The sequence below is a fragment of the Hyperoodon ampullatus genome, assembly GCF_949752795.1.
Source record: "Hyperoodon ampullatus genome assembly, chromosome: 17".
Lineage (NCBI taxonomy): Eukaryota > Metazoa > Chordata > Mammalia > Artiodactyla > Ziphiidae > Hyperoodon > Hyperoodon ampullatus.
In genome coordinates, this window is record NC_136930.1 from 76,578,370 (window position 1) to 76,589,621 (window position 11,252).

Consider the following 11,252-nt stretch of genomic DNA (forward strand, 5'->3'; position numbering starts at 1 on the left):
AGGGGCCTCTTCAGGCTGAGCCACTTGCTCCCCTGCCAAGGGCTGCCTAGACACGAGGGGACGGCCGACGGGGGGGTGGGCACAGGTCTTCCCCGATCGGCCTGCCATGCCACACCTGCCCTGGACAGCTCTCCTGGGGCCCTGGAGAGCCTTCTTCCTAGGACTGTTCTCCACCCCCTGGGTCCCTAATCTCCCTCCCCCTCCAGCACACTTACAGGGCAGACGCAGGGGTCCCCTTCACATCAGTGTTCACCGGCCAACTGAAGATCCCCCATAAACAGCACACCGTGCCCACACCCCCATCCTTGGACAGAGGAGGGGGCTGAGCTGCCCCGTCAAAGCCAGATGCCTTGGGAGGTGTGGTCCCACATCGGCCTTCTTAAAACAACAGGTCATGACCTGGAAGCAGACCCCCAGGTGGCTGGGGAAGGTCAAGCGTCCTCTTGCAGACACTCCTGGATGTGGCTGGGGGGGTCGGGGGAGGGCAGAGGGGGAGTGTGCAGGGGAAGCGGGCGGGACCGTGCTGCTCAGCACTTTGCCCTTGAGTGAGTCTGTGGAGGGCGGGACGGGGCTTTAGAGCAGACCCCAGAGAGCGGCCAGGAGTACAAGGGCCAGGGTTGCAGGGGCCGCGAGGCCAGCGCCGTTACACAGGTCGTACTGGCAGCAGGAAGTGGTGGACGCGTGCTTGGAGTAGCCATCGTACACGGTCTCAAAGCAGCTGGGCACACATGACTTGCTCACCTTCATCCTGGTCGGGGTGTAGTCTGCAGAGGGAGGGGGAGGTGGGCCAGGACGCTGCGGGGGCCAACCCCAGCATGCAGGGCCATTAGGCCAGGTTCCCCTAAGCCAGGAGCTCCCAGAAAGGATCCTGGGGCAGGTGGGAGCCTCCCTCCTCAGCTCCCTCACACTCCCCCACCCGCCGCCGTGCTCCCCAGGCAGGGCTGTGAGGGGCACCCCAGCAACTCACAAGTGCGCGTGGTCATGCAGTAGGTGACCATGGCCGGGCAGCGCATGGGGTTGAAGCAGTTTTCGCCATTGTAGGCGCACACGTGGCAGTCCAGAGCCTGGGCTGGGGGCCGGGGGCCGGGGCCGGAGGGAGATCGGAGTCAGAGGACAGCAAGAGGCCCCCTCCTCCAGCCCATCAGCCCCCTGGTCCCGTCAGCTTCCCCAGGTCAGAACAGCTGGGAGGAGAGGCGGTCACTGGGATTTCCGCCCCCACCCCCTCCAGCCTGCCTGCCCCCAAAGGTGGGTCTGTCCATCCCTCTGTTCTCCATCCATCTTACCCACAGGTAGGCCCACCAAGGCCACCAGGAACAGGGCGAGCAGGGGCACCATGGCCGGAGGTGAGAGAGCAGAGTGGGAGCAGGGAAGTGGAGAGCAGCTGGTCCTCGATTCAACTCAGGCCAGGGCTGGGGCAGGGCACAGACGGGGTGGGACAACCCCCTGCCCTCTGGGAGCTCCTGGTCGACTGGAGGCGCTATAGCCCTGCACAGAGGGGGATGAGGACAGGTGGTCACAGCAGGGCCTGAGGGACCCACAGGCTTGGGCAGAGGAGCCCCCCAACTCAGCCTGGGAGTCAGGGAAGACTTCCTGGAGGAGAAGACATGAATGAGATGAGAAGGAAGCAGGGGTGGGGGGCCAAGGGGAGGCCAGAAGGCTGGAGGGGCCTTGAATGCCAGGCCAAACCCACAGTCTACCGGGGCTGGTTGATGCAGGGGCCCAGGAGCTTGGCACCCAGCCCTCTCCCACCCGGGGCCCTGGGGCCCTGGGGGTGGGTCTATCCTCACTGATCCCCCTACCCTTTGCCCCTGGCGTGTCCCCGCGTAGGCCCCCCCACTTCCTGACACTTTCAGGGCCCAGCTAGGGGCCCCTCTCCCGGAAGACCTCCAGAGCCCTGCCTGAGGTTTTGAGTCAGTACTGCAGAGCTCAGGCCTTGCGCAGGGGCCCAGCGCCGGGTCTGGAGGGGCCTCAGGGGCCTCTTTAGGCTGAGCCACTTCCTCCCCTGCCAAGGGCTGCCTAGACACGAGGGGACGGCCGACGGGGGGGTGGGGGTGGGGCACAGGGCTTCCCAGATCGGCAGCGGAAGGCTTCGGGGCTCTGTCCAGCTTGTGGGGGAACGCGCTTTGAATGCACTCCAGGAGGGCACTTGGGCAAGACAAGAACTTCCCCGTCTGGACCTGCTGTTTGGAGCGGAGATGCCCACTCTCTCGGAAAGGGTCTGGGGGGGTGTCTGGAGTCCGACTCCCCTCCCCGCGCGGATAGTCCAGCCCGGGGTCCCGAGTTAGACCCTCCCCTTCCCGAGAACAACAAATCCATCTTCCATGACCCATTTTCTGGGCGTGCACCTCGGGATGTCAAAGGTCTGAGCAAGGCCGGGCCTGCGGCTCCTGCTCTTCCCGCCCCCTCCCGGAGAGCCCCACCCCCAAGACTGCGGTCCCAAGTTCGGGCGGCTGTCGGGGTGACCTCAACCATGACCTTCGCCACAATGAGCCCCCGGTGCGCCTAGGACTCACCCCTCGCCGGCCCTTCCAGCCCGGGTCTGACAGTGCGTCCGTCCTTGAGCCCCGCAGTGACCACGCCGCGCCGCCGCCCCGCGGCAGAGCCGCCCATCGCGCGTGACCTCACCGCAGGCCCCGCCCCGCCCCGCCCGCGAGTTAGTCCTTCCCGCGGGGACTGGGCCCCACCGCCCCCCGCGGAGAGCCAACCGTGCCCAGACCTAGGCCCCCGCAGTGACACCCGCGCTACCGTCAGACGCACGCGCCCCTCGGGATGGGGCCACGGGCCATCTCCACGGGGACGGAATCTTCTGCCCCTCCCTTCCTCTCCCTGCTTCCGCCCGCCACCCTTTGCCCACTCACCCCCGTGTTGCTAGTCAGCCCCGCACCCCAGCAGCAGCCCGCGCCCCTTCTTCCTTTAGCCCAGTTGTACCGGGATGTTCGCGGAGCTGCAGCGAGTGCCCGGGGCGGGGGGTGGGGGGGTGGGGGGGGTGCTGACTTCTGGATCCGGCTTCTGGGTCCCCACGTGGCCCCGCTTTACCTGCTGTGTGACCTCGGCAAGTTACCTAGCATCTCTGGGCCTCGGTCCCCACACCAGGTCCCTCTTAACAAAGCGTAAAAGCAAGCCTTGAAAGGAGCCCATTGTTTCATGGACCCCCTTCCACGGTAATAATAATGTTTAAGGCAAATTTTAAGATGTTCATGGGCCCTAAATTTTTTTTTTTCTAATGCGAGGGAAAAAATGCAACATTTTCTTTGACCCTCAATTTTATTTTTCTTTAAAAGCGTTGAACCACTTTGGGGACCGTAGGCCCTGAGCCTCCAGAGCGAAGTGGGCACTCTCCCTGGACGGACTGGGATGGTTGGTCACCCTATTTGCCAAATAGTCCCTGAGATGCCACAGGGTGCCAGGAGTTGGAGATAAAACGGGCAAACATTCGCAAATATTCTCACGGTCATGAAGCTCACACTCTAATGGGGCATAAAATAAACACGTGGGTCAAAACCCAAGTATGCTGTGGGCTTCAGCATCAGATCATGATGAATAAACAGCAACTGGATTTTCTGCCTGCCTTTAAACAACTGAAAAATGGGACAAAATAAATGAAGCCATGGTTCTCAGAAGAGGTCGTACAGCAGGCAGCAGGGGCCATGACCCTGGAGGTGGGGGAGACAAAAGAGCTGCTGGCCACAGCGCAGGGAGGGGAAACCCAGACAGAGCCCGGGACTCTCTGAGGAGAGCAGAGTTCAGAGAAGCCAAAGCAGCTGGATCTCACAGGGCAGAGAGGAGAGAGCTGTCCCCTCTCCAACCCACAGGGCTGGGGAGGTCAGCAGAGGGTGCCTGTGTCTTCAGCTGAGGCCCATCAGTGCACACATTCGAGGAACCAACCCCAAGATGTGGAAGGAGCAGGCACAAGGGTTCCCAGAGCTCACACAGGCTGGAGGAGAAACCTTGTGTCAACTGAAAAAAATACAAACCCGCACAACCTAAAAGTCTTGAGTTAATATTTTATTTGGGGACCCTACTGAGGACTATAGCCCAGGAGACAGCCTCTCAGCTCTGAGGAACTGGTCCAAAGAAGTAAGGGAGGAGCCGGGACATATAGGAGTTCTTGCTGGGAAAAAACAAACAAACAAACAAATGTACTCAAACATCAAAAGATCACTGCTGGGCTTCCCTGGTGGCGCAGTGGTTGGGAGTCCGCCTGCCGATGCAGGGGACACGGGTTCGTGCCCTGGTCTGGGAAGATCCCACATGCCGTGGAGCGGCTGGGCCCGTGAGCCATGGCCGCTGAGCCTGCGCGTCCAGAGCCCGTGCTCCACAACAGGAGAGGCCACAACACTGAGAGGCCCGCATATAGCAAAAAAAAAAAAAAAAGATCACTGCTAGTTCACAAAAAGCAGACATCGCAAGTTAATGATTTTAGTGCTTTTCTCTGTTCGGGAAGATGCAAGAGTCTGGGCTCATTGAAATTATTCCTTTGATGTGCATCTTAGCTATCTAGGGGGAGTATCCTGTTTTCCTCTATCCTGAATTCCCCTCAGGGAAACTATAAACTCATGGAACCCAGAAATTCAATGAACCTCAAGCACAAGAAATTGAAGAAAACTATACCAAAGCACATAGTGATCAATTGCTTGAAAGCAGTGATAGGGGCTTCCCTGGTGGTGCAGTGGTTAAGAATCTGCCTGCCAGTGCAGGGGACACAGGTTTGAGCCCTGGTCCGGGAAGATCCCACATGCCGTGGAGCAACTGGGCCTGTGCTCCACAGCCGCTGAGCCTATGTTCTAGAGCCCGCGAGCCACAACTACTGAGCCCGCGCACCTAGAGCTCGTGCTCCACAATTAGAGAAGCTACTGCAATGAGAAGCCCACGCACCGCAACGAAGAGTAGCCCCCGCTCGCTGTAACCAGAGAAAGCCTGCACACAGCAACAAAGACCCAACGCAGCCAAAAATAAATTAAATAAATAAATTTTAAAAAAACCCACAGTGATAAAGAGAAACCACTAAAAGCAGACATTGTGTGATGCACAAGAAGAGAAGGACGCCAGCAGGTTTCTTGTCAGAAACAGTACAAGCCAACACAGTGAAGCAACATTTGAAATACCAAAACACAAAACCAAAACAAACAACTTGGAATTATATGCCCCCCCAAAAACATCTCTGTAAAGTGAAGGGGAAATAAAGATATTTTCAGACATGCAAAGGCAAAAAGAATTCTTTTCTAGAATTAAAAAAAAATAATAAAGAGCAAGAAAAGAAAAATCAAAGAGCTCTACTTAATAAAGTAACAAAGGAGATAAAATGGAATCACAGAGAGTAATCTGGTCATTGACAAGAAGGCAGAAAAAGAGGGGAAAGGAAAAAGAACAAGTGGGACTGAGAAAAGACAGAAGGCAGGAGGAGAGAGTTAAACCCATGTCACCTCTAATCACACTGAATGGTCCAAACTCCCCAACTAGGAAGCAGAGGTTGTCAGATTAAATAAAAAGAGAAAGAGCCATGTCTCTGCTGCCCTCAAGAAGTCCACTGTACATGTAAGTTCACATGTAGGTTAAAAGGCAAAGCATGGAGGAAGAGACACCAGGCTCACAGTAATTAAAAGAAAGCAGGAGTGACCACACTCATATCAGACAAAGTGGATTTTAGAGCAAAAGATATAGCCAGGAATAAAGAAGGGCGTTACATAATGACAAAAGGGTCGGTTCATTAAGGGGACATAGCAATCCTAAATGTTTATGCACCTAACAACTGAGTTTCAAAACACACAAAGCCAAAAAACCTGATAGAACAAAAAGGAGAAAAAAAATTCATGATTCCAGACAGAGATTTCAACACTCCTTTCTTAGAGAATTTTTTTTTTTTGTGGCTGCATTGGGTCTTCGTTGCTGCGCACGGGCTTTCTCTAGTTGTGGTGAGCAGGGGGCTACTCTTCGTTGCAGTGCGCGGGCTTCTCGTTGCAGTGGCTTCTCTTGTTGCAGAACACGGGCTCTAGGTGCACAGGCTCAGTAGTTGCGGTGCATGGGCTTAGTTGCTCCGCGGCATGTGGGATCTTCCTGGACCAGGGCTCGAACCCGTGTCCCCTGCATTGGCAGGTGGATTCTTAACCACTGCGCCACCAGGGAAGCTCAACACTCCTTTCTTAGGAGCTCATAGAAGTCAACAGAAAATGAATAACGATAAAGGAGACTTGAATAACACTACCAGCCCACGTGAGCTACTTGATAAGTACAGAAGGAGAGCCTGTTCCTTTCAAGAACACACAGAATACTGATCAAGTTAGACCTATTGTGGGCCATAAAATAAATCTCAACAAATTTACAGGGATTGAAATCCTACAAATTATTTTCTTGGGCTACAGTGGAATTAAATCAAGAAATCAAGAACAGAAAAATAAGATCATCAAATATTTAGAAGCTGGGCAACATATTTCTAAATAACCGGTGGGCTAAAGGAAAAATTTTAAAGGAAATTAGAAAGTATTTCCAACTGAATGAAAATGAAAACACAATATATCAAAGTTAGTGGATGCAGCTAAAGCAGTGTTTAGAAGGAACGTTTTGGCACTAACGCTTGTATGAGAAAAAATAAAGCTCTTGACACAATGGCCTATGATCCCACTTTCAGAAACTAGAACAAGAGTAAATCAAACCCCAAGTAAGCAAAATAAAGTAAATGATAAAAATAAGAGCAAAAAAATCAAGGAAATAGAAGTAGAAAATCAATAGAGAAAATCAATCAACCCAAAAGCTGATCTTTGAGAATATCAATACAATTTTTAACATCCTAGCCAGACTCTTCAGAAGGAAAAGAGACAAGACAGATCGCTAATATCAGGAATGACAAAGGGAGCCTTGTGACAGCCCATAACGGCATCACAAAAATAACAAGGGAACTTTATGAATGACATTGTTACCAAAAGTGGGGTCTGCCTGCTCGCTGCTCAAAAGCCAATAAAGAGGCCAGGTTGGTGAAAAGGAAAGTTAGGTTTATTTCCGAGGCTGGCGACCAGGGCGGGGGGAACTCCTGTCCAAAGGCCGACCCCCCCCCAAAAAAAATCAGTGGGCTAGAGCTTTTACAGACAGAGGGAGGGGGCTCCATGCAGAAACACCACAGGCAGCTCTGACAGTCACCTTGAAATTGGCCATCAGGGGTCTGATCAGCAGTCATCTTGATTGCTTTAGATACAGTTAATCTTCATTCCCAGGGTTGGTTTGTTCCCATTTCTTTGAGGCCAGTTCTCAGAATTGTGGCAGCTTATGTCATGGCTACAGCCTGGTCATCATGTAGTTAACTTCTTCCAACTGGTGGGGATTTCTAACCTGGGGCCCAGGTGGCCTCGGTGTCCCTTCAGGGATGGCTGCTCTGCGGAGCCTTCCCTGACCCCGTGTGGCGGCCTCCTCCTCCCTCTGCCCCCTGAAGTTTGCTGACGGCACCCCTGGCTTCCAGCTGGGGGGTGGGGGGTCTTCCCTGGAGTTTGGCACCAGGAGACACTTTGCTCCCTGGCTCCAGCTGGCCCAGCTCAGAGCGCCCTCCCCTCTCCGGAGGCGGATGTCCCTGCCCCCGACCTCTTGATTCAAATCCCAGCCACACGGCCGGCCTGCTGTGGGATATCCCGAGGACTCGGGATGGTCCGCGCCCTGTGCGTCCCCGCCCGTCTGACGTCCGACCTCAGTGGCCCCGCGTGTCTGATCCGGCCTTTCCACTCCCTGCCCCGGGTGCCGGGTGCCGAGGGCACAGAGTGGGCTCTGAGGGAGGGGAGAGGCATGCCCCCCTTGGCAGCTCCTCCCAAGGCCCGGCTCTCCGGTGGCCACCGCGTGGGGGCGGGGGTGCTGGTCCTCGGAATATTCCCGCCGCAGCAGGAGCTACGGTCGGATCGCAGCCCACGGGAGCGCGGAGCGGGAGAGACCTGCCGCGGGCAGAGGGTGTTGCTCAAGGTCACCTGGTAGGACAAGGTGGGACCCGGGCGAGCCTGGGCAGGCGGGGCTTGGCCGTGAGGGGTGGGGGAAGGGCTGGCAGGGTGCGCGGGGCGGCCCTGCAGGGAGGGGCTCCACCGCGTGGTCTCAGGCAGGCTGGCGGCGGCCTGGTGAAGAGCTATGGCCTCGCATCCCTGCTCCACCTACAAACTTCTGCCGGCGCGCCTACTCAGGCCTCCCCCAGGAGGGCCCTCCTTGTCTGGGGCTGCAGAGGAGGTGCCTGGGGAGGGTCGTGTCCCCTCCGGGGGTGAAGGGTGACGGTGACCCTCCAGGCATCATGCACGCTGCCAAGACTGGCCCTGGGTGACAAACCCTGGGACTTGGGGGCCTGGTTGTGTGGATGGCTCCCCCCACCTCCTCTACTCGCGTAACGAGCACAGACACGACCACACTGGTTTGCAGCCATTTATTCCTGTGCAGGGCTTTGGGTAGAAAGATAAACGGAAACCAGACAGAATGAATCTGAAGCCTGCAGGGAGCCGAATGCCTCCTGGCCCCCTCCTCCCCGCGCTGCTCAGGGAGGGGCGTCTTCTTGTGCTGGGGGAGGGGCGGCTCCAAGCCAGCAGCTCTTCGTGCCGCACCCGCCGCCCTGCCCTAGACCGTGCAGGGGAGCCCCCAGCCAGGGTGTCTGAGCCCCCATCCTGGTCAGGGAGAGGAGGGGGTGGGGCCCCGGTCCCGAGGGTCACAGGCCGGGGGCCCAGGTGAGGGCGAGGAGGCCCAGGGCCAGCGCCAGGCCGAGGGGGGCGCTGGTGAGCAGGGCGCGGGCGGGCGCAGCGCTCTGCTGACTCTCGTTGCACAGGTCGCCCTGGCAGCACAGGGTGGTCGAGGACGACGTGCTGCCTTGGCCCTGCAGGTTGTGCATGGGCATGCACGACTCCGTGCAGTCCTTCTTCACCAGGTTCCCAGATAGGGGCTCCACTGGGGACGGGTGGGCGAGGTCAGGCCCGGCAGCGCCTCCCACCCCCAGGGCCTCCCAAGTGCCAGTTCCCAGCTTCCATCGCCACCGTGACCGGACGGTCACCGAGATCACGCCCACCATCCTCCCCAGGGATGATCCTCCAAGCCCTGGGACACCGGGACAGAGCCCTGGAGTGTCCTGCAGGGGTCCCTTTCCCCTCCCCCAGATCGCTCACCCTTGGTCAGGGTCCTGCAGAAGTTTGAGTTGACTGGGCAGGTCTGAGGATTCTCACAGTTGGTGGAGCTTGTGCATACGTGACACCGGAGAGCCTGGGCTGGGGGCGAGGGTGTAGGGGTTTCAGCAGGCCCCAGGGAGACCTCCCAGGGAGACAGGGAGGCCTGGGTTTACTGCCGGAAAAGACTCCTCCTGGACAGAGCCCTCTGTCACCCCTGCCCTAGGCCAGTCCCCTCTGAGGTCCCTGGGCCCCGCCAGGGTTCAGGTCTTGCACGCAGCCTCAGGAGGCAGGAGGTGACAGCCCCCGTCTGCTGGGGCCCTGGCTCCCCACACGGAGGAGCTGTCCAGTGCCGGGCATCCCTAGAGGACCAGTGAGGAGGTGGCCAGTATGGGGTGCACTGAAGACCCTTCCCTAGGGGCATCAGAGGCTCTGGGATTTGCTAATAGTGGCTCACAGGACCTGGCTGCAGTCCCCACCCTGGGGGCTGTCTCCTGGTGGGCAGCCCACGGTGAGGACCTGAGGCTGCGTTGGGGTCCCGGAGGCTGTCAGGTTGGCCATGCTGAGCCTGTGGGGTGGGGGGGAGGGTGACCCAGGAGGGCCCTGGGCTCTGGAGAGGGGGATCAGGGGCTGAACCCTGGGTATCTGTCTTTCCCCAGGAGAGGCATCTCAAGACAACTCCCAGCATCGCTCCCTCTTAGAATGTCTGATTCTCGGGGTTGATTCTCTGATTCTGAAATATTGTTAAGTCTGTGATCCCACAAAGTTAAGATGCGGGGTTCACTTTGTTCTAGGGTTCACAACGCCAAGGTTCTCTGTGCCTAGAGGTGAGCAACTCCAGGGTCCGGCTCCCCACTACCCCCAGCCCCCAGCCAGCCCCTCACCTGGCCCAGAAGCCACAGCCAGGGCAACAAGGCACAGCAGGGTTGTCTTCATCTTGGGCGTCCCCGGAGCAGTGGGAGCCCCTCCTCTCCGGAGGCCTTATAGCTGCCCCTCCCTGCCTGGCCCACGCCCTCCAGCGAGGCACACCCCTGCCCTGCCAGCTGGAGGGATCTCTGCCCCAGCTCCACCCCCCCACCCCCCCACCGCCTGCCCCTCTCTGGGCTGTGGACAGCGGCCTCAGCTGGCTCTGCAGCCCGCCTCCTCTCTCTGTCCTCTGCCCAGCTCTGGTCACTTTGTCTTTGACCTTCCACTTTGTCTCTGACTTCCACCCTCAGATAGGGTCACAGAGTCCCAAAGCTGTGTGGGTGCCCTGGGTGTGCCCAGTGCTGTGCTCGGGGCCGAGGGGTGTGGTGCAGGAGGAGGCTCAGGCCCTGCATTCTTGGGCTCCCGGGGGCTCTGGGTTGCTAGGTTGACCCCCAGGGGTCCTGGGGAAAAGACCCTAGGGAAGTGAAGTGTTCACTAAGATGTCTGGACCTGGGGGAGAAGGGGAAAGAGAAGCCCTCGGGGCAGGGACGTGGATGCCAGATGTGCCTGCGGAGAGGTGAGCACCAACTGGGTGAGAGGGATGTGAAGTCCAGGGGGCCTGGGGCTTCGGACGAGGGGCAGGGGCTGGACTGCTGGCGAGGGGGTGGTGTGGAGGCAAAGACTCAACCCCCCATCGTCTCCACCGCCCCTGCCTCCCATCTTTCCAGGCCCCAGGACCCCTCCTCACCAAGTGCTCCCTCCGCCATGCTCCAGCCCGACCCTCCTCCAGCAGCTGCCTGCATCCTGCCTTGTGACAGTTGCTCTCTGTGTCTGCTTTGGTCCTGAAAGGCAGTGTGCTCTTCCAGGCCAGGCCTAGGGTCCCGCCTGGTGCGGGGTTCAGCTGGGGGCTGCCAGGCAGGTGCCGCCCCACCTTCCCCCTCCGGCCGTGCTCACAGGGGGGACTCGGACCTCTGCGCATAGGCTCCTCCTTCCCTTGTCCCTCTTCCCGCAGGTTTCCCCGTCTGCTTGCTGGCCCTGGGACCCCACTACTTCTCCGATGTGCCCGGCAGACCCTGCTGGGAGGTGCGGGTGGGACCCGCAGAGGCAGGCTGTGATGACGCTGAGTGGGGCCGGGGCACCGACGGAGGTCGGCCCTGGGCCGCTGCCAACAGCCGAACCTGCCGGTGGTCACGCCCCTGAGGGTCTGGTGGGGCAGCGCCTGCTGTGGGGATCTGGGCCAGC

At 58.6% G+C, this 11,252-nt stretch overlaps 2 protein-coding genes across 2 annotated transcripts; both read right to left on the reverse strand.

The window, feature by feature from the left end:
* Positions 1-573: 573 nt before the first annotated feature.
* LOC307065816 (ly-6/neurotoxin-like protein 1) lies at positions 574-1,335 on the reverse strand (the record flags this gene model as incomplete). Its single annotated transcript, XM_079722780.1, has 3 exons — positions 574-764; positions 968-1,069; positions 1,284-1,335. 3 exons carry the CDS (start codon positions 1,333-1,335, stop codon positions 574-576), a joined length of 345 nt encoding a protein of 114 aa, XP_079578906.1.
* A 7,030-nt stretch (positions 1,336-8,365) lies between these two features.
* LY6D (lymphocyte antigen 6 family member D) lies at positions 8,366-10,067 on the reverse strand. The gene is made up of 3 exons (XM_079722829.1): positions 9,989-10,067; positions 9,108-9,206; positions 8,366-8,892 (listed from the first exon to the last, which is right to left on the reverse strand). Exons 1-3 carry the CDS (start codon positions 10,038-10,040, stop codon positions 8,657-8,659), a joined length of 387 nt encoding a protein of 128 aa, XP_079578955.1. The 5' UTR covers positions 10,041-10,067; the 3' UTR covers positions 8,366-8,656.
* Between the last annotated feature and the right edge of the window lie 1,185 nt (positions 10,068-11,252).